At 39.8% G+C, this 20,129-nt stretch overlaps 1 protein-coding gene across 1 annotated transcript in view; it reads right to left on the bottom strand.

The window, feature by feature from the left end:
* Positions 1-20,129, bottom strand: part of MRPS27 (mitochondrial ribosomal protein S27) — a 74,110-nt gene that overhangs the window by 12,163 nt on the left and 41,818 nt on the right. Inside the window, exons 5-6 of the mRNA XM_019728090.2 lie at positions 6,730-6,844; positions 3,397-3,475 (exon numbers count right to left, since the gene is read on the bottom strand). Of these exons, the coding sequence (XP_019583649.2) occupies positions 3,397-3,475; positions 6,730-6,844 (194 nt within the window). The remainder of the gene's footprint in view (positions 1-3,396; positions 3,476-6,729; positions 6,845-20,129) is intronic.

The raw sequence follows: 20,129 nt of genomic DNA, 5'->3' as shown, positions 1-20,129 counted from the left end.
TCAAAGTAAAAGCGAGAGGAAATTAGCTGCAGGCAACATCATCAAATCTGTAACTACCGGTATAAACACTCTTAAAAAGTGGGATTTTGGGGGTGGGGGGCCGGGTGGCCCAGGTGGTTGGAGCACTGTGCTCCTAACACCGAGGTCACCGGTTCGATTCAGTGAGTGGACAGACGATGACGTGAGCTGCTGTGAGCAGCCGCTGACCGACTGCCTCAGCTGGGGGAGTGCAAGGCTCATAACACCAACATGGGCCAGGGGGCTGCATCCTCCCCAACCAGACTGAGAACAATGGCTTGAATTGGAGTTGGGGGGGGGGGTGGAGCAGGAGAGAGGGGAGGGAAAACGAAAGTGGGGTGTGATACAAAAATAGGCAGAATTAAGAAGTGAAAAATGTGGGCTCTGGTCCCAGTTCTTCTACAAATTAGGTCTTTCCCAAACTTTTAGCTTCTATTGTACACGCCAGTATGCACTAACTCAGGTGCCATTGCACCCTTGTCCACGAGGACATTGAATAAATCACTGAATTTCATCTAGCATCACCTTCATAATAATAAGATACCATTTGTCCCACCTACTTCAAAAAACTGTTGGATAGAGGGCCGGCCCGGTGGCTCAGGCAGTTGGAGCTCTGTGCTCCTAACGCTGAAGGCTGCCGGTTCGATTCCCATATGGGTCAGTGGGCTCTCAACCACAAGGCTGCCGGTTTGACTCCTCGACTCCCGCAAGGGATGGTGGGCTGCGCCCCCTACAACTAACAACGGTGACTGGACCTGGAGCTGAGCTGCGCCCTCCACACTAAGACTGAAAGGACAACAACTTGACTTGGAAAAAGTCCTGGAAGTACACACTGTTCCCCAATAAAAAAGTCCTGTTCACTTTCTCCCCCCCCAAAAAAAATACCTGTCGGACAGTCCAACAAATACAGAAAAGAAATACCCAACAAGATAATACACATGAAAATGCCTCAAAAATTGAGAAGCAAATTGAAGGCATCATGCCCATCAGACAGAAGAGACGAGGCATCCAGGAAGGAGACCACTATATTTTCCAGGTCATCCTGACAAGCAGAGCAGGGCTGGGCTGACTGCCCCATTCTGTGTACTGGGAACTTCTTCCTGGTAGGGCAAAAGAGGACAAATGCTACAGGCAATCCTAAATCCCAGGTATTACTTCAAAGACAGAAAACAAATGACTATAAAAAGGATAATCAAGTTCAGTTTAAAAGACTTGAACAAAGGGAAAAGAAAATGCTCCTTCATAAATTACAAGCCCCTGAGTATAATATACAACATATTTGTTTCCACGTGAATGCCGGCCATAGGAGATCAGACCTTGAACAATTTTCATTTTCCCTCAATATTCCACAACACAGATAGAAGCCAAGAAAATCAAGTTCAAACAATTCCTTAATTTGCTTAATGTTTGTTGTTCAATTAGAGAATGTTAATATTGGTTTAAAATGCGGTGCCTGCAACATAACAGAAACCAAAAATATTCTTGACTAATTGATTGAGTTGCTCTCTTCACCGGTTTTTGCATACACTCATAATTATAAGAGCTAACAGTGATCTGCAGCTGTTCCTAGCCAGCTGGTTTTGTACATGTTGTCATGGTTCTGAATGAGGCCACATGCAAGAATTTCTATATTCTTTTTACAAATGGGGAAACTGAGACAGACGGGCAGACAAGGGAATCATCTAGTCAGTCAGTAGCAAAATAAGGACCTGGAAGAGATTAAAAACAAAGCAAAACCCAAATAAACCAGTATTTTTAAAGAATACAGTTAAAGCTAAAAATCTAGTTCAAAAAAACCCCCTCAGTTTTCATAACTGTTCACTACTGAATCCAAAATTACACATGAAAAATAAATCAAACTGACTTTGTCTTTTATTTATTGTCTGCATTTCAGTCAACTGGGGAAGTAAAATTAGATTGGCCTGGATAATTAATTTCCTTTTCCTCCATAATCATTTATGTACTTTGATATTTCCTATCCTAACAACAATAAAAAGTATATTATTTTCTAAGTTTTTGCCAAATAATAACAGCCTTTATCAAAACTTTATTTTAAAAAATACTCAATATTAATTATTTACTCCGTATTTAGGGGGGAAAAATTTCTTTGATCCTCCCACCATCCCTTCAGAGAGAGTGAGGAGAGAAAATTGCCTCTACATAATTTTCCATAATTTTCCAATGATACAGTAATATGGATTCTTAAATCTGATGTTCAGAGACTAGGTTATGAAAATTAGATTTTGTAAAAGCCAATTATCTTTTAGTTGAATTCAGGAAATGCATGTTTAAAATGGAGAAAGAAATGGACAAGGTTTAATAACATTTCAAAAAATAATATGCAGCAAACATCCTTTGGCAGCCAGCAACTGCAAGTCTGATGAGAGAGAAGACGGAGCAGAGACCCAGAGGAGAGAAACGAGAGAAGAGCCCACACGAAGGGCGGAGATGCCCAGTGCCCAGCCTAATGCGACGGGATAGGCCGAGGGTGCTGGCGTGCAGGGACGAGGGGATGGGACCCAAAGACAGGATCACAGATGTCATAAACGTGTAAGTGACCACCAGCCCAATCCATGTTCCTGAGGTAGTAACGCCCCCAGGACAGGCGTGGCTCTTTCATGGCTCCTTGGTACCAAGCCTGGATGAAACGGTAGAAGGGGAGAGCCACTGTGTGTCTTTACAAAATAGCAAGGCCTCCTCTTTCCTTCCTCACTGTCTGCAGAGCTGCAAGCACAAGCATGCTGCAGTAGAACCGGCAGGGTCCCACCTGAGCGCTCTGCAGTCTGCTGCAATCCCTCTCCTTCCTTGGCTTTCCTATTGCAGCTGAAGTTAAAAGTTACTTTAAATTAATCTCATGGGCTCAGAGAATTCGGGGTTAAAGATATCTCGGAGATGACAGATCCACTTATGCTACAGATGAGGAAATAAAAGCCTAGCGACGGGAAATGACGTTCCTTCACAGATAGTATACTGTGTTTCCTAAGAAAAGTCAACTGATTTTATATTTTACACAATACAACAACAGTGATTTAAATAAAACACAGTTAGCTGATGGTGCTAAAAAAAGGCAAGCTAATAACAGCATCACTATAATCGTAACTAGCCTTGGGGGCTCAGGCAGCGTTTATTGCTTCACTAAATTCACTGTTCTTTGCCTAAAGAGACATGAACAAATAAACTTGAGAAACTCAGAAAAAAAAAACCTGGACACGATTTTCCTATCTGGCCAAATGGTATAATAAATCAACCACGAATCTATTTCTGACTGAAAGAGTGATGTAAAATGTCATTAAGAAACAAAAAAGGGCAAGTGACTACATTTACTTCCCTTTGGGAGCTGAAGCCTCATTATAAATGGACCTGGGATTCATTTCTTACTTTTGTAATTTTCTTTCTTTATGAAATAATCCATCAGTAAATTGAATGTAAAGTTATCTGGAAAAATTCCATATTGAACCTGTAATGAAAATGAAAATGAAAGGAAAATCAGAGAAAAATATCCACTTTAACTCGATTTATAATATATGCCTATGTATTATTCAGGACAACACTTGCCACCATTAGCTTTAAAATATTTGACTATCATTTTACAGCATCTGTGACAGTGAAATAGAAGCTGTGACTCATGAGGTTTGGTAATTGGAACTGTTGGTCAGGATAAGAAAGTTGTGAGGGCGTGTCTGATATAAGACAATTGATACATGAAAAATAAAACTCAATTCATCCTAGCTAAAAAAACAAACAAAAAAAACAAACCACACCAAACCCAAACCCCCCACATATGCCACGGGTTCAGTGATTCTTTTTATAAGGCATGAATATCAATGCAAAAATGGATTCCCATGAGAAAGCACACATTATCACATTACGTAGCATTTTTTGGTCCTCAGGCTGTTTTATCCCTCAAAGTTATTGAGATATAATTGGCATATAGTATTGTATAAGTTTAAGGTATACACCATGATGATTTAACACACATTACATTGAGAAATAATTACTACAATTAGGTTGATTAACACATCCATCACATCACATAATTACCATTTTTTTTTGGTAGTGGTAAGAACATTTAAGATCTACTCTCTCAGAAGCTTTCAAGTATACAGTACAGAATTGTTAACTATAGCCACCATGTCGTACATTAGCTCCTCAGAACTTATCCATCTTATAACTGGAAGTTTGTGCCCTTTGACCAAAATCTCCCCATTTCTCCCGATCCCCGGCCCCTGGCATCCACCATTCTACACTCTGTTTCTATGAGTTTGGCTTTTTTAGATTCCACATATAAGTGAGATCATAGGGTATTTGTCTTTCTCTGATTGACTTATTTCACTTATCATAATGCCCTTAAGTTTCATCCATGTTGTCACAAATGGCAGGATCTCCTCTTTTATAGCTGAATAATATTCTAGTGCACAGATATACCACATTGTCTTTCTCTGTTCATTTGTCAATACAAATTTAGGTTGTTTCCATGTCTTGGCTTTTGTGAATAATGCTGCAATGAACATGGGGGTGCAGGTATCTCTTTGAGAGAGTGATTTTATTTCCTTTGGATATATACCCAGAACTGGATTGCTGGATCATAAGGTAGTTCTATTTTTAATTTTTTTAGGAACCTCCATCCTGTTTTCCATAGTGGCTGCGCTAATTTACATTCCCACCAACATGGTGTAAGAGTTTCCTCTTCGCTACATCCTTTCTAGCACTTGTTATCTCTTGTCTCTTACACCGGTTTTTAAAGACCCAAGAAATATGCTAACAAAATATTACTAATCAAGCTCCTAGGATGTTCTGTTCATGAGCAGTTGAGTATTTGATAATCCAGATTTCTCCAAATGTGGACCTGTTAGCATCTGCCTCAGAATTTTCTAGTAGTGAATTTAACTCTGTAGATTCCTAGGCCTCAGATTTATAGATCAAAATCTGTGGGAATGAGGCACAGAAACCTGAAGTTTTAATGAGCTTCCCATGTGACTTTCGTGCGCAATCAAGTTTGGCTACTAACAATCGAAATTACGGTTATATTTTCGTTTGTTTAAATTTTTACTTCAGTAGGATTAACCACCATTTCCCACACTACCTCATCCTTCCCCACCAACCACCAGAAACACCTGAGGAATTTTTCCCAAGTATGTACATCCCCTTAGAGAATTCTGTTAAGCCTAACCCCAGTTCTGAATCACTGCTGAACTGAGTCACTGTTACTAGTATGCTGTACGGGATGTCTCAGGTGTGCTGAAATGGAAAAAATGTCCAGAGGCCCCTGTTTGAAAGGTTGCAGATCATGGACAGTGTCTATATTTGTAAAAGCAGTCATCCAAATCAGCACTAATCCCTAGGGGCAGGGTGAAAACAAAATATTTTATTTTATTTTTTATTTTTAAAACAAAATATTTTAGAATGATAAGTCATTACAGCAAGCTGGAAGGAGCCTTAGAATCAACTGGCCAGTGATTCTTAACCCTGGTGGCAAATTAGAATCAACATGGGAGCTTTAAAAAGATATCAGTGAGGGATGAATAGGCAGGACGTAGAGAATTTTAAACAAGGTAAAACTGCTCTGTACGGTATTACACATTTGTCCAAACCCATAGAATGGACAGCACCAAGAATGAACCCTACTGTAAAAGGATGGACCTTGGGTGATTAGGACGTGTCAATGTGGGTTCATTAATGATAACAACTGTACCACTCTGGTTGGTGAGGGACGTTGATAATGGGGGAGGCTGTGCCTATGTGGGGGTAGGGGGTTTATGGGAAATCTCTGTGCCTTCTGCTCAGTTCTGCTCTGAACCTAAAACTGCTCTAAAAAATAGTCTATTGAAAAAAAAACAACACTGAAAAAAAGTACCAATGCCTGGGTTCCAGAAAGATCCATTAAGTTAGAATCTTGGGGATGGAGGAAAGCATCTATAAATTTTAAAAGCTTCTTGTGTGATTCTACTGGGCAGCCAGGGTTGGAAATCACTGGTTTAGTACAACTGGCTTAACTTAGAGTTGGTAAAACTATGACCCAGGGGATAAATTACGTGCCTGAAGTTACAAGCAATTGGTGGAAATTATGGGATAACAGCCTGGGTCTTCTGACTCCTTGTCCAGTGTTCTTTCCACTAAAAGACTAGGAGCAGCAGAAAATGAGACAGACTTTTCTGACTTTTTAGACCCTTCTTGCTTTGTTTTCATAAGAATCTTCTTCTGTCATTAAACTGAACGGAAGCGAGCAGGATTTAATCTATTTCTTCCCCTGGGGCCAAATATTAGATTTATTAGTAAACCTGCTTATCTGCCTTATTAAATCTTAGTTTCCTGAGGGCGAGGACAGGATATTGTTCATTTTTGTAGACAATGCCATACCCAGTGCAGTGTCTCTCACCCACCAACTGTCCGCAATATGTATTAAGTTGAATTGGGCCCAAGTCATGGGAGCCAAAACTCCCCAAAATGAAATCAGTGCAGAGTTCTTGTGATTGAACTACCTTAGTTTCTACCTGTCCATTTCTGAGTCACTGTGCTTGAAAAAGCGGCAGCTACAGGAATTTTTATTTTTAAAGGGCTAATTTAAATCCAACTCCATTCTAAAAAGGATATCTGAGGGTAAAACATTTTTAAAAGATATTTCTTGCACAATTTTTGCTGTACTATAATAGGTTCAAACACCATATCATCTAAACTCAAAGGACAAGCTGCAAATGCCAAGAAAGCACTCACCTTATTTACAAGGGTATATAAGGCTTTGTCTTCTGCACCATATTTTAGACACTGCCTAATCCAGGTGTGGATAGTCCAATCTCTCAGGTACCAGCAGTTGGGGCTGTGTCGGAATCTAAATAAAGTATAAGAAGAGAGAAAACTGATGTTAACTCTTCAATGTCAATGCCAAAATACATCTGCCATCAGTAGGCCCTTCTCTTACAGATGTGCAGTCTGTTGACCAAAGTCATAAAAGTCAACAGTCGATAAAAAATTGATAAAACTGATTAACTATAAAGTCTGAAATGGGAAAGAGAAGGAAAAATAATAAACAAAAATGTTATAAAAATTTTTATTCTTTATTTAATACTCCCTAATTCAACATCTAATTTTATTTTTTATTTATTTATTTTTTTTACAGGACTTTATTGGGGAACAATGTGTACTTCCAGGATTTTTTCCCAAGTCAAGTTGTTGTCCTTTCAATCTTAGTTGTGGAGGGTGCTGTTCAGCTTCAAGTTGTTGTCCTTTCAGTCTTAGTTGTGGACGGTGCAGCTCAGCTCCAGGTCCAGTTGCCGTTGCTAGATGCAGGGGGCACAGCCCACCATCCCTTGCGGGAGTCGAACCAGCAACCTTGTGGTTGAGAGGATGCGCTCCAACCAACTGAGCCACCTGGGAGCTCAGCGGCAGCTCAGCTCAAGGTGCCGTATTCAATCTTAGTTGCAGGGGGCGCTGCCCACCACCCCTTGCGAGACTCGAGGAGTTGAACTGGCAACCTTGTGGTTGAAAGCCCTCTGGACCATGTGGGAATCGAACCGGCAGCCTTCGGAGTTAGGAGCATGGAGCTCCAACCGCCTGAGCCACTGGGCGGCCCCCCAACATCTAATTTCAATCTAAGATTTATGATAAACGATTTGGGAAAATGTTCTCCTAACCATGGGGTTATGTATGTACATATTTCATTAGAACAGAGATGCAAAGCTGACGGTGACACCTTAGAAGTTTAAAATGAAACAAAGGAAGAAAAACAAAAAATATAATAACATGGCAACTTTAGAGAGGGAAATCAGCTTTGGGTTATATTGATAATGATAGTTCTTGCGGCACTTAGGAGAGATTGGGACACTCTTCACTGAACCAAAAGAAGACAAAAAAGAAGAAAAAATAATAAAAATTAAGCCAAATTGAACATTCAGGACCTCCGGGCCTTCAGGACCCACAATCCCACAGCCTTCTTCATAGCTGCATTCTAGCTCTTCAGTCCACCTCCTCTTGCTTCCTACTGCTCCCCACATGGTTTTAAAAGGCCTAAGCAGTCTAAGCTGAGGTGTATATACCAGGGGTCAAAAATGTATACACGTGACTGTATTCATCTTTTGTTACTGGTATATATTATTACAATTTTAATACAGTATTTTCTTTTCTTAAAATGTGTATACATTTTTTTGGGGGGGCACCCTCTGTAGTAACAGTATTCCCACAAAGAAATGGAACTTAGAAAGGAATTCTGGATGCTACTCTTGCCTTGAGTTTGCATACACTGGTGACACTGTGGGTTGAGCGGCTTCTCTTGGCTCCTGTGAATCCAAACCATAAGAGAGAGTGAGAACAGAGATGGGGTGCAGAGACAGGGCCATGGGGAGGTTCTGTAAAGGGCTTTTCAGTCCTCTCTTTGTTTATCTGTTTTGATTGGGATGGATTCTCAAACATCCTATCATGTCAGCTGAAGCCCCCCCTTTTTTTTAACCATTCAGAAAGCAGAGCAATCTCTGGGCCCCACAAAAATTGAACTGTTTTCTTAAAAACACAAAAGGAAGACAGAAACTTGGAGCAAAAGGATTTTGTGCCACATTTGAGAGTCAGGGCTACAAGCTAATACTAGTGTTTTTCAGAGGCTGGTTATTCGATCTGCCACCTGCTATTTCCTGCCATCTGCTATTGGGAGTAGTTTCCTGCTGAACAGGTTCTCTGCCAAAGTAAACGCTGAGAAAAAGAGAGGAAGCGAGAAGTAGTATTTAATTTAGGCTATTTGTTAGTGCTCTGGTTAGAGATTTGGCAAAGATAAGATCTGAAAATGTTTTATGGATTTAGAGTCATCTAGCCCTCTCCAGTCTTTTGAAATGTCTTAGATTTGGCTGGAAAATGTCCCTCTTATTCTTTCTCTACAGAATTAACCTCTTTAAAAGCATAAAGGTAGACATAAGTCAAATTATGATCAGGATAAGAGTGATCTGGTCAGAAGAAGGCATCATATCGGTGCCTGAGATACTAGATGTAACGAGATCCTCCACATAGAAATGAAACAAAATCTATCCTTTACTATTTCATGCTTTCCCTCACATTTTTTAAAATCAATTGAGCTACTTGAGCTCCTTTCCTCGTTACTCTGCAAAATCTGACATCTAAAGTATAATGGCCAATTAAACTTGGCCAAGTTAATTTTATTTTTTTAAAGAAAAAAAAGTCAAGCGACATAGCAGTTCTATTGCTTAAATGATGGTGTTGCTTCCTCATTAGCCTGCAAACCTCCCTGGGCAAGTAGGGGCAGTGAGCGACTTGCTCAACACTGACTCCTCAGTGCCTGACACAATTTGTAGCCCACAGTAGGTCGTCAGCAAATAAGAACAGAGCTTTAATCAGCACATGTATTAAATGTTATTATGTGTTGATCATCTTGTTAACATCTATGGTATATAAGACGAATTGTAAATTCCCTGTTTGGGGCACTTATAATCTCATTACAAAAACAAAGCTTACAAATAAAGGTTAACGATACAAGGTGGGACATTAAGTGCTAAAGACACAACGGGCACAGCTAGTTGCTTAGAGGTGTTTTTGGTAGTAGTGGTTGTAGGTTCAGTCTATTTTCCCTTTAAAAACAAACAAACAAACAAAACAAAATTTAAAAATGTCAGTTACCAACTTTACCCAAGATTATCTTAAACCTAATCCTCATTTAAAATCTAATCTGCTGTAGGATGTCTCCAATGACCACTACCGTTATGACTTTTCTTTTTGATGGACTTTAAAATAAGAGCACCATGACCCTATCCAGCCGAACTCCCCTTTCTCTTACTCGTGATCTGCAGGCCATTTCTAGGCTTTGAGCAAGAATAACAAAGATTGATAGGACCTAACTATAGACCTTCAAAGCTCAAATGAAAATCTGTTTAAAGCCATTTGCTAACCTTCTGAGGCTAACTGCAACCTAGAGGAACAGAAAAGTTTCTTTCCTTCTCACGCTTTATTTTAGGACTTCATACATCTAATATAATCAGCTCTGCACTGCAGCTCTTTGAGAGATCTGTCAGCTACTCAAAAGGGTCTTGAATACGTCTACTCCCTTTCCCTTCCTGGAGCAGCGCTGCTTGGTGTGAGCTCTGCTTTCTAAGACCTAATAATCCAGAGACATACCTATGACTAAAACATTTCAACTAAGTGACAACATGAAGTCAGCTTAGGAATAAGAGGGAAAGAGACATATTATGAAACATGCTGCCCCAAATGCAATTCCTGCACTTCCCAGCGAGGCAGCAAATAAGCCCCCATCAGTGTTAAAAAAGAAATTAGCACACAACTTATGGGAGTAGCTATCTAGACTATGAACAACTCAAAACACTGAGATAGTAGGGTCTAACTTTAAATAGCGAGTTTGGAAAGAATTCCTGTCGATGACTTTTTAAGCAGTTCACACAGATAAAATTATTGCATCATTTTTCACAACTGCCAGGGGTAATATGATAGGCAGGTAAGTCTCTGGACCACGTACTTGCCTGGAGTGGTTCTGTGGACCGCTGGACCAGCATTCTCCCTTTCAGCCAGGAGAAAGGCAATGAGACAAGAACACAGCTAACACACTGATTTTCCAGTTTGCCTCGAGACAGACTGGCTTTTGTTCTCGCTGCTCTGACCACCGGCCTGGCAGGTTACAGGCGGCCACTGTAGGAGTCTCCTCTGTGCCCCATGCCATCAGCTGTTTGCTCACCTCGACAGAAGCTTTATTATTATCCAGGCCAGCAGGCTGCCAAGCGAGGCAAACCGTGTGAGTGTGGAAAAGATAAACAAATGCAACCCCAATAACCCCAACAACGATTGTGCTCGTGAAGGCAGCACACATTCTGAGTTTCCAGATGACAAAATGTAAGTAAACTTACAATAATTCTAAAGACCTGAGCATCTCTTGGAGGAAGGGAAGGCACAAGAAGGAGAGAATGAGAAAGGATGCTCTCAAGTCCTGACTCTAGTTCTAAAAGCTGCTATCCCAGGGTTGACGAGATCTCTGTCCACAGTGCTGAGTGGGGTTTCCAGGTGAAGACAGAACTTGCTTAGGAAGCCAAATCACGGCCAAATGGCAGGCATTGAGAAGCTTCCTGTCTCCAGGACTCTTCAGGGCATTTGCCTGCACTATTATAATCAGCAATAGCTCATTCAAGACTGATGTCATCAGGAAGGAAGGGGAGCAGAATCACAGGCTGCAAAACTGACAAGGGGGCAGAGGTCTTGGCCACCTGAGAGACAGCTGAGAAGGGAGGCGCGGTTATACAAAAGAAGTTCAGAGTGAAAAGAAAAACACCAGAGACTTACTATGATTCCATAAAAGGTACTTTACTGTGTGTAAAAGTCACATGGGATTTCCTATTTGTAACCAATTTCATCATTTCATTAAAAAAAAAAGTGGGATAGTCTTTCTTCTATAGGATTCAAGTAAAGGCTGCTGTGGACGGCAAACGTGGCCATGCTCGTCAGCTGTTGCAGTATCACAAATAAAAGTGCCCCTGGCTGAGAGGGGCTAATGCACAGATGCCAGAGCCTGGAGCTCATCTGCTTCACCATCCAGCAGCAGCACTGGCTCTTCCATATGAATGAGCAAGCTTTCCACAACGTTTATCTGATCATGAGAGCCACCATCCTCACACACTCACACACACTCCCTCATGAATTTGAATTCTGTATCCTGTGGCAACAAGCTTTACAGATGGAAACCTCAGTCCCTGAGCTGGGCAGACAGGGAGATGGGTGAGCGAGCGGGTAAAGGGAGGAAAGAAAGAATGCCAAGTAGAAAATACAGCTGCCTCCAAAGCTTGTAATGTGGCCTGAGGATCTCATTCATGAAGCAAGGTGTGTACAGTAATTATTAAAAGGTTTGAGCTCTTTCCTGAACTAGAACCAAAGAAGGTGTGTGTGATTATTTAAGCCAGAATCTGATTCAAACACTGCCACCCACTTTCTCATTCTAAAAGGATAATTAACTTTCTTTTGCATCCTGCTGGAAATTCTGCTTTCATCAATCAATTAGTAGTTGCTGCCAACTACCACAAACAAAATCAAATTTTGGTGAGATAATTTTGTAATGACTATTATATGTCTGTCAAGTGTTGAAAAAAGGGGGGCAGGGTCTAATATAGTAACTGATAATAAAGACATCAGTAGATGAAAATCTCTTTCCTGCTTGAGATCCTACGTTCTTACTCTTACAGGGCAACTTCAGTTAACTTTCACTTCTGACAAACAGGTCCCGAGTGTGCCCTTAACAAGGCACCAGGAGGAAGAATCTCCCCGCTACACATTTCACCCTCCAATGGCCAACCAGTGTGGACGCAGACATTTCCAATGAATTCATTCTCTGACTTTTTAAATTGTCCTTTTAAAAAAATTCTAATACTTTTTTCTTTCTTAGAAGACAGGTTTACAGAGATACAATGCACAAACAGTAAAATGCATACAGTGGAACCTCGGTTTTCGAACATAATCTGTTCTAGAAGCCCATTCGAGTTCTGAAACATTCGAAAACTGAGGCACGGTTTCCCCATAGAAAGTAATGCAAAATGGATTAATCTGTTCCAGATCTTTAAAATCAACCCCTAAAACTGGAAATTTAGCATGAGTTTTACTATCTAATGATACCACAGATCCATAAAATTTACAACGTTCGTAAACTGAAATGTTTGTCAATAGAGACGTTTGAAAACCGAGGTACCACTATACTTTCAATGTATATAGGTCTATGAGTTTTGACAAATGCGTACAGTTGTGTAACCACCACCACAATCAAGAGGTAAGAACAGTCTGTCATCCCTAAACATCCCTTAATGTCTCCTTTGTAGGCAATCTTTCCAGGGTTGGCTGGCCAATTTAAACAAACTTTATATAGATACCTCTAGGATCTCTTTCTAACCCCACAGTTATTTATTTTTATAAGAGGAAAAGCAAATAAGGTAATAAAACTACCATTTTTATCTGTTAGTGTATAATTTATATTCTGCAAATTTCCAAAAAGAATGTGAAAAAATTAAAACCCAGTTTGCAAGTCACTTTCTGAGTCCTACATATAGTTATTAGACCTGCTGGTATCCCTGTTTGCTGTTCTAAAAAGAGTGATAAGTAAGTGGATTTTGGTAGAGAATAACACAGGCATAGATTTTTGCAAATGTGAAGTGCTAAATAAATGCAGCATAATAACACATTTTTGGAAGTGAAGATGGATAAGAGGGGCTTGTAAGATCTCAGACTCAAAGTCTAAATTTGTCAGATCCAGGGTTTAAAAATGAGGTCATTAGCATTTCACCTGGAAACACACTGGTATGATATACGAGAAACTACTCTAGGAGAAATACTCTATTTTCCATGTCCTCTCATGGAACAGAAAGAAAGCAATGTCAAGTAGGATATTATGTCCCCAAATTATTATCTTTCTTCTCTCTGACCTGGCTGTTATTTTGCCCGACTGACCTCTCTCAATCTAGGAGACATATTTCTTATTCACAAAATATGTGCCAGGTACAATAAAAGTAATCTCTATTCTATCCCTGTTGGTCTACCCAATTTCCTCTAACTCCAAATAGTCTTAAAGATGACATCGCCTCCTTTCTGACAGAAAGAAAAACACCTCGATTGACTCTGCTCTGCTTCTCTTTCTTTCATGGTACAGAAAGGGAAGGAGCCAGTTAGAATGAAGCCAATTGTTCTTTGTCTGAAGCCTGGAATGCTATTTTTATCAGCCTCCAAAAGGTGATGTATATGAGTAACAGGGAAGGATTATTTGTGGGGAGAACAGAAAAAGAAAAAAGCATTTACACTGACTGCTGAGGGACCTTCTTTGCGATGGTCTAAAAGCAGAAAATGGCTGTCTTTGTGGCCCAAAATTGACCTGTCAGTGAGGTTGCACCCAGAAGCACCTGGTGGGGCCACACCAGCCACTTTAAAGCTGGACACACAGGTCATGAAGGTGAGCTTCATGCCTGAGAGACAGTCGTTCAAGGGCAAGGTGAGGCTAAAGGGAGAGGGTCTTTAACTAGGAACAGCAGGAAGTTGAGAAGAAATGGATCTTGGAACCAGTCCTATTTATAAAAGCACATAAAGTTGTGGGAACTACTTGGTTTGGGTGGAGATAAGGGAAATATTTCTGGTTTTGAACAGGAAATCTATGCGCAATGAATGAGCCAATTTTAACAAGACACAAACATTTCCCGATGTCTTCTAAAGTTTTGGCTAGAAACTTCAGATAAAATGTCTGCAAAGCTCATGAGTAATACAGTGACTAAGACAGGAAGATCACATGTATTAATCACTGGTAGGCTGTGCATCGGAATAGTTCTGAGGAAAAGAAAGGTCAGAAAGCAAAAAGGAGGAAGACAAAGGAACAGAAATGAGAATTTCAGGAGTATTCTAGGCTTAGTGAAGTTGTCAGGATTAAGTCTGCTACAAAAGAAATGAGCAGGCAAAGGAGCTTGGCCGGGAGGATGAAGCACAGCAGCATAAAAGCAGGAAGAATTAAGCTGGTGTTGAGACTTATGTGCTTCCATGTGAGATTATGGATTTCTTTAGGGGCATTTTTGACGCAAGAGAAGCTCAGCACTAATCTGGATTTCTTAAGAATCAAATAATTTTTCTTTAATAAAGAAGAAAAGCATCTCAGTGTTTTAAAAGTTCTGATTCTCTAATTCATGGAAAAGTTGAATCCCTAGGGATTCTCTGTTTAGAGCAAAAGTTAAGATTGGACTTACTTCCAGTTATACAATCCAAGTTTGTAGCTATTTACTACTTCTGTAACTCTACTAACTCTCCTATTAAGCCTTCAAGCTCTTAAAAGGAAGGGAACAAGTTTTCTGTTGTTTTTTGTGTATGTGTGTCCTACACTAGTAGGTATCTAATGAATTGGTAACAGTGGCTAGGCCCGCTAAGATTGTATAAACACTAATAACGTATGTTGAAATTAATGAGTATTATTTATATGTGAAAGAATAATCCACTTCTCGTTTTGAAGCATCATCCTGCCTATAAACAGATGAAGCCAGGAGGAAATGCTCTCTTTTTTTGTACAAGGCAAAAGGAGATCAGAGATTACAGATGGCGGGGAATAATATGAGGTCATTCTGGAAAGCCACCTACTTGTTTCTTCCCCCTGCTGTCTCGTTCCCATCGTACATGAAAGGACACATGGAGTCTGCAGTACAAGTTCAGGGAATAGACAAGCTGATAGGAGAGGAAACCAAAAAGAGTAGGACACAGTACATGGGTTCAAAGAACTCCCCCAACAAATTCTCAATCAAAACACTTAGACTCCTCTGAAGATTGGAAGAGACCTTGAAAGCCGTCTCAGGTCAAGTAAACTAGGGATAGAGGAAGGAAGAAAAGTCTATGTAGAATTAGAGAATCTACAATTTAGTGCTGGTAGGGTTCTTCAATATCCACTGTTCACTGAACTATTTATTCAGAAGTTAGTATTTACCAAGCCCTGTACTAGGTGATGTGAAATTGTCCAGTCTAATTCCTTTACTTTGTAGGTGAGGAATCTTGGTGTCCAGTGAGATAAAATGATCTGTCCAACATAAGCACAGTTAGTAATACGAACTAAACTAGACTCTGTACTATTCTACCATCGCCTTTCAATTTTTGTTTAAAAAATATTTTATTATTAGTTTCAGGTGTACAGAACAACATAATGATTAGACATTTACACACCTCACAAAGTGATAACCCCAAGTCTACTACCCATTTGACATCTTACATAGCCATTACAACACCTTTGACAATATTCCCTATGCTGCACTTTACATCCTGTGGGGGGGAAAAAATATATATATATAAATAATTATAGTTGACATTCAATATTATTTTATATTCGATTCAGGTGTATAGTGCAGTGGTTAGGCATTTTCACAATTTATGAAGTTATGCCCTCGATAAGTCCAGTACCCATCTGACACTACACAGTTTTTACAACATCACTGATTACACTCCGTGCTGTATTTCATATCCCCTGACTATTTTGTGACTACCAATTTGTACTTCCTAGTCCCTTCACCTTCTCCCCCATCCCTCAAATACCTCCCACCTAGAAACCATCAGTTTATTCCCTATATCTGAGTCCATTTCTGTTTTGTTTGTTCATTTATTCTGTTCTTTAGATTCCACATATAAGTGAGATCGTATGGTATTTGTCTTCCTCAGTTGGACTTATTTCACTTAGCCTAATAACCCACGTTATCACAGGTAGTAAAATTTCATTCTTTTTTTACGGCAGAGTAATACTCCATAATAGAAATATACCACAATTTCTTTATTTAGTCGTCTGCTGATGGGAATTTTGGTTGCTTCCATATCTTGGCTATGGTGACCTCTCAATTTTTATTTGTAAGACATCTTTAAAAATCATCCCTGCAGTTTGACAAAGGTCTCTAACATAATGAGAAATAAATAACAACTCTTCTAAATTTAGAAGCAGAATTCAGAGAAAAATACTCAGGTTATGAAACAGTTCTGAATTGTCCTGAACCAGCTGTTTGACGTTGGAAAACCACTCAGTCCTTCAGGGTTTTAGTTCCCGTAACTGTAAAATGAAGAGATAGACACAGACAATAGTTTAGTCGTTGCCAGAGGGTAGAATATATGGTGATGGAAGGAGAACTGACTCTGGGTGATGAACACACAATGGGATATATAGATGATGTAATACAGAATTGTACACCTGAAATCTATGTAATTTTACTAACAATTCTCACCCCAATAAATTTAATAAAAAAAAAAAAAAAAAATGAAGAGATAGGATTATCTGGATCACGAACTCAAAGGTCTAAAGGGGCCAGCCAGTGAATATAAATGCGTGAAGAATCATGTGAGATAATAGGTGCAAAGCTGCCTGTATTCTCATCAAGCAAAGCGGCTGCCTTGTTATACTGTTTTTGAAAACATACTATATGGGCCAAACAAAATATACCAGAACTCTGGACGAGACCTGACCCCGAAACTCCTTCCAGCTCTCAAGTTTAATTCTTATTATTCTAAAGAATAATAAGTCTAAAGTGATAATAAGTTATCACTTTGTGAGGGGTATAAATGGTAAATGTCTATTACAGTGTTTTGTACACATGAAACTAATAAATAAAAAAATGTTAAAAAGAAAAGAATAATAAGCCTAATCCACTCATGAAAACATCAGTTATTTACATGTTTCTATTAAACCAGAATTGAGGCAGTGATACAAATAAGTGAATAGAGACTGAAAGATAAACAAGCTATCATTCAGCCAACAGCGTATTCTGCTCTATTCCATCAGCTTCCATTCCTCTACCAGGTAAACATCATTTTAGCCGGTTTGGGCAGTCAGCATAGATTATTACGGGGACAGCAGACCCTGCCAACTGGCATCTAAAATTTCAAGATGAAATGATACAATCACTAAAGTTAAATTCACTCAGGGTCCCTAAAAGCAGATTTTACTTGGAGATCAAGTTTTGTGGGAAATAAAATCTTCAGCAATTGATCCCTCCATTAGTAAAATATTTTCTACTCAAATGAATACTTCATTGTATTCAATTTATATCTAAAAGTCAGCCATTCAAAGTAACTTTCTTATACAACACAAATTGTTTTGTATGTTGCTACTTTTACTCCTTAAATAAATTATTGTTAAGTAATCATAATCACCCCAACAGTTCACCACCATAACTTACTTAGAACCCTTGTTATCTGGCAACTCCTAGAGCAGAAGTGGTTGAACCCTTTACAAAAAGGGGTGTAGATGGGGGTGACCATAGGGATATTAAGAAATTACCTGCCAGTTTCTGGAACCATAAAAGGACAGAATCACTTTTTGTAGCTAAAAAGGACAGAAGTTTAAAAATTGAGATTTAGATTTGTCAGTCCAGTTGGTTTTCAGGAAGCTTTAATTTACTGCTTAACCAAATACCCTTATTTGTATACGAAGGTAGGAAAATTAGGGTGACCTTTCTTTCTTTCCTGTGCTGCCAAATGGTAAAAATCAGGACAATTACATTTAATAAGCAGCTTCTCTATTTAGCTCAAGCTAGCGCTCTCTATACTTAAGTCAAACTTTTAAAAACACATTTGAAATTGTACAAGCACGCATAATATACTGAAAAAATTCTTAAGAATGACCAAATGCATACTTCATGCCAGGGGAAGACTAAGGGGCAGAGCCAATTCCTTTCACTATGATAACAATCATAAGAAAGAATGATTACAAATTTTGAACATGGAAGAGCTAGTTCCTTAGTAAAATACCAAATACAAAGACCTGGGTTCATCTGTTCTGGCCGGCAACCCTTCCATAAAACTGCCGTGCTCCAGCTAAACAAGCTCTTAGGCCGGCCCAGAAGGAGGGCACGGACAATTTGAAAAACATCTTTTATTGCCTGAGAAAACATTTTTAAATGGCAGAAAGTGCCAGGAGAGCTGCCTGCCTCGATGTGACTGCAGGCAGCTTTCCAAAGCCTTCTGCTTTTCTACGTATGAGTCACAGAGAGAGGAGAGAGCTCCCTGGCAAAGATAGAGTCTCTCCTCTCTGGTTCCACCCTGCCTCCACCTTATTTTAATATATATAAACTTTGATGGATAATAGTTAAATAGATTCCAGACAGGCTTAGCTGAAGAAGTTTGAACAGCAGGGAGGCAAAACATCATTGCAGGAGTCTCTATTGTGGTCACTGTGAGACCCAGACACAGGGACGCATCTTCTGCATCCTAACAAGGGCTGGGGCCATTCACTGATCGTGTGTCAGATGATGGTGCACTTTGCGGGGGAGGAGAGAAAATAAGCTACGCAAATACCTCCGCTTCCCTAGCTTCCTAAACATCATTAGCTCCTATGCCGGACAATGGGAGTGAGCGGGGACCGGCGGGAGCTTGTCCTTTGTGAGTGCACGTTCAATGGAATCCCCGCTGCAGTGGCTGCAGGCTATCCATGTGTACGTACATGGCTGCTACAATGCACGCAGCCTTCACTGAACAGGCACAATCTTCCTTCACTGACTTTGGGCAAAACAGCAAGGGAGCTAGTTAAAAAACCAAACAAAAAACACTTCAAACCCATAGAATAATATTAAGGAAAAACTGAATGTTAAACTAGACAGAGAATAGTTCCACCTGTACCTATATGGAATCACTTATTACAACAGAATGGAGCATTTAGTGAGGGCAAAGCTTCTCTCTTCTGCATTGGTCATTTATCAACCTACTATGATCAAGATACTATGCTGGGCACTAAGTGACAAAGATACACAAACACACTCTGCTTTCAATGAGGTTAGACTGAGATTATCAAAAAACAAGTATGCAGTGAGCCTCGAAAACAAGCTAAAAAAGCTAATTCACAAGTCTCACATGCACGTCCTCATTTATATACCTGATTATTTCCTAATAACCTGGCACTAAAATGTTTTTAAATTGGCTCTCAACAGGAAAGTGAATTCAATTTTTCTCTCCCATTCCCAATAATCTCTTTATTTGTTCTCTTTGAATATACTTAAGAAAGAACATGTTACAGCTATAAATAAAGCTACGCGTATATCCTCCCCCTGCTTTCCAGAGGAGGGAAGCTGGTGTCCAGCCCTCTCAGACATGTTTTCATACCTGTATCATCTAGGATGCGCCCTTTGAGGCACACACGCCTTTTAACTCTGCAGCCAAGGGCCTGTCTGATAGAGACTGAGCCAAATCACAGTAACACGGCATTTTCCAAGAGCAGGAGAAATACAATTCACTGCTCTCTCAGACAGGAGGGAGGCTTGGAGGCCACTTTCACTGTGGAGCCCAATCAGCATCGCCACAAGACGGTCCCTGATAAGGTGCTTGCTTCTCTGCGTTTGATTGGAACTCAGCCCCGACTCACGGACAGACTTGGTTAAATCAACCTGAGAATCAATCAGGCTTGTCGTCTATGAAATAGAGGCGATAATGTCTTTAGCACCGGGTTCCTCATGAAAATCAGTGGAGAATTAGGTAAGTATTTTCACAACTTTTTTTTCTTTTGACAACTTTCAATCCTTTTTGGAACTAAGCAGAGTAAAAATACGCACACACACAAGAAACATTATTGTTATAGCCTATTTACTTGATACAGCACTTATGACATTCTGTCTAATACTGCTTACTAGTTGCTTTACACGTGTGTGTTTCCT

This window comes from Rhinolophus sinicus, linkage group LG03 (assembly GCF_036562045.2).
Source record: "Rhinolophus sinicus isolate RSC01 linkage group LG03, ASM3656204v1, whole genome shotgun sequence".
Taxonomy (NCBI): domain Eukaryota; kingdom Metazoa; phylum Chordata; class Mammalia; order Chiroptera; family Rhinolophidae; genus Rhinolophus; species Rhinolophus sinicus.
Note: the sequence above shows the minus strand (reverse complement) of the source record. Positions and strands in the feature narration are given on the sequence as shown.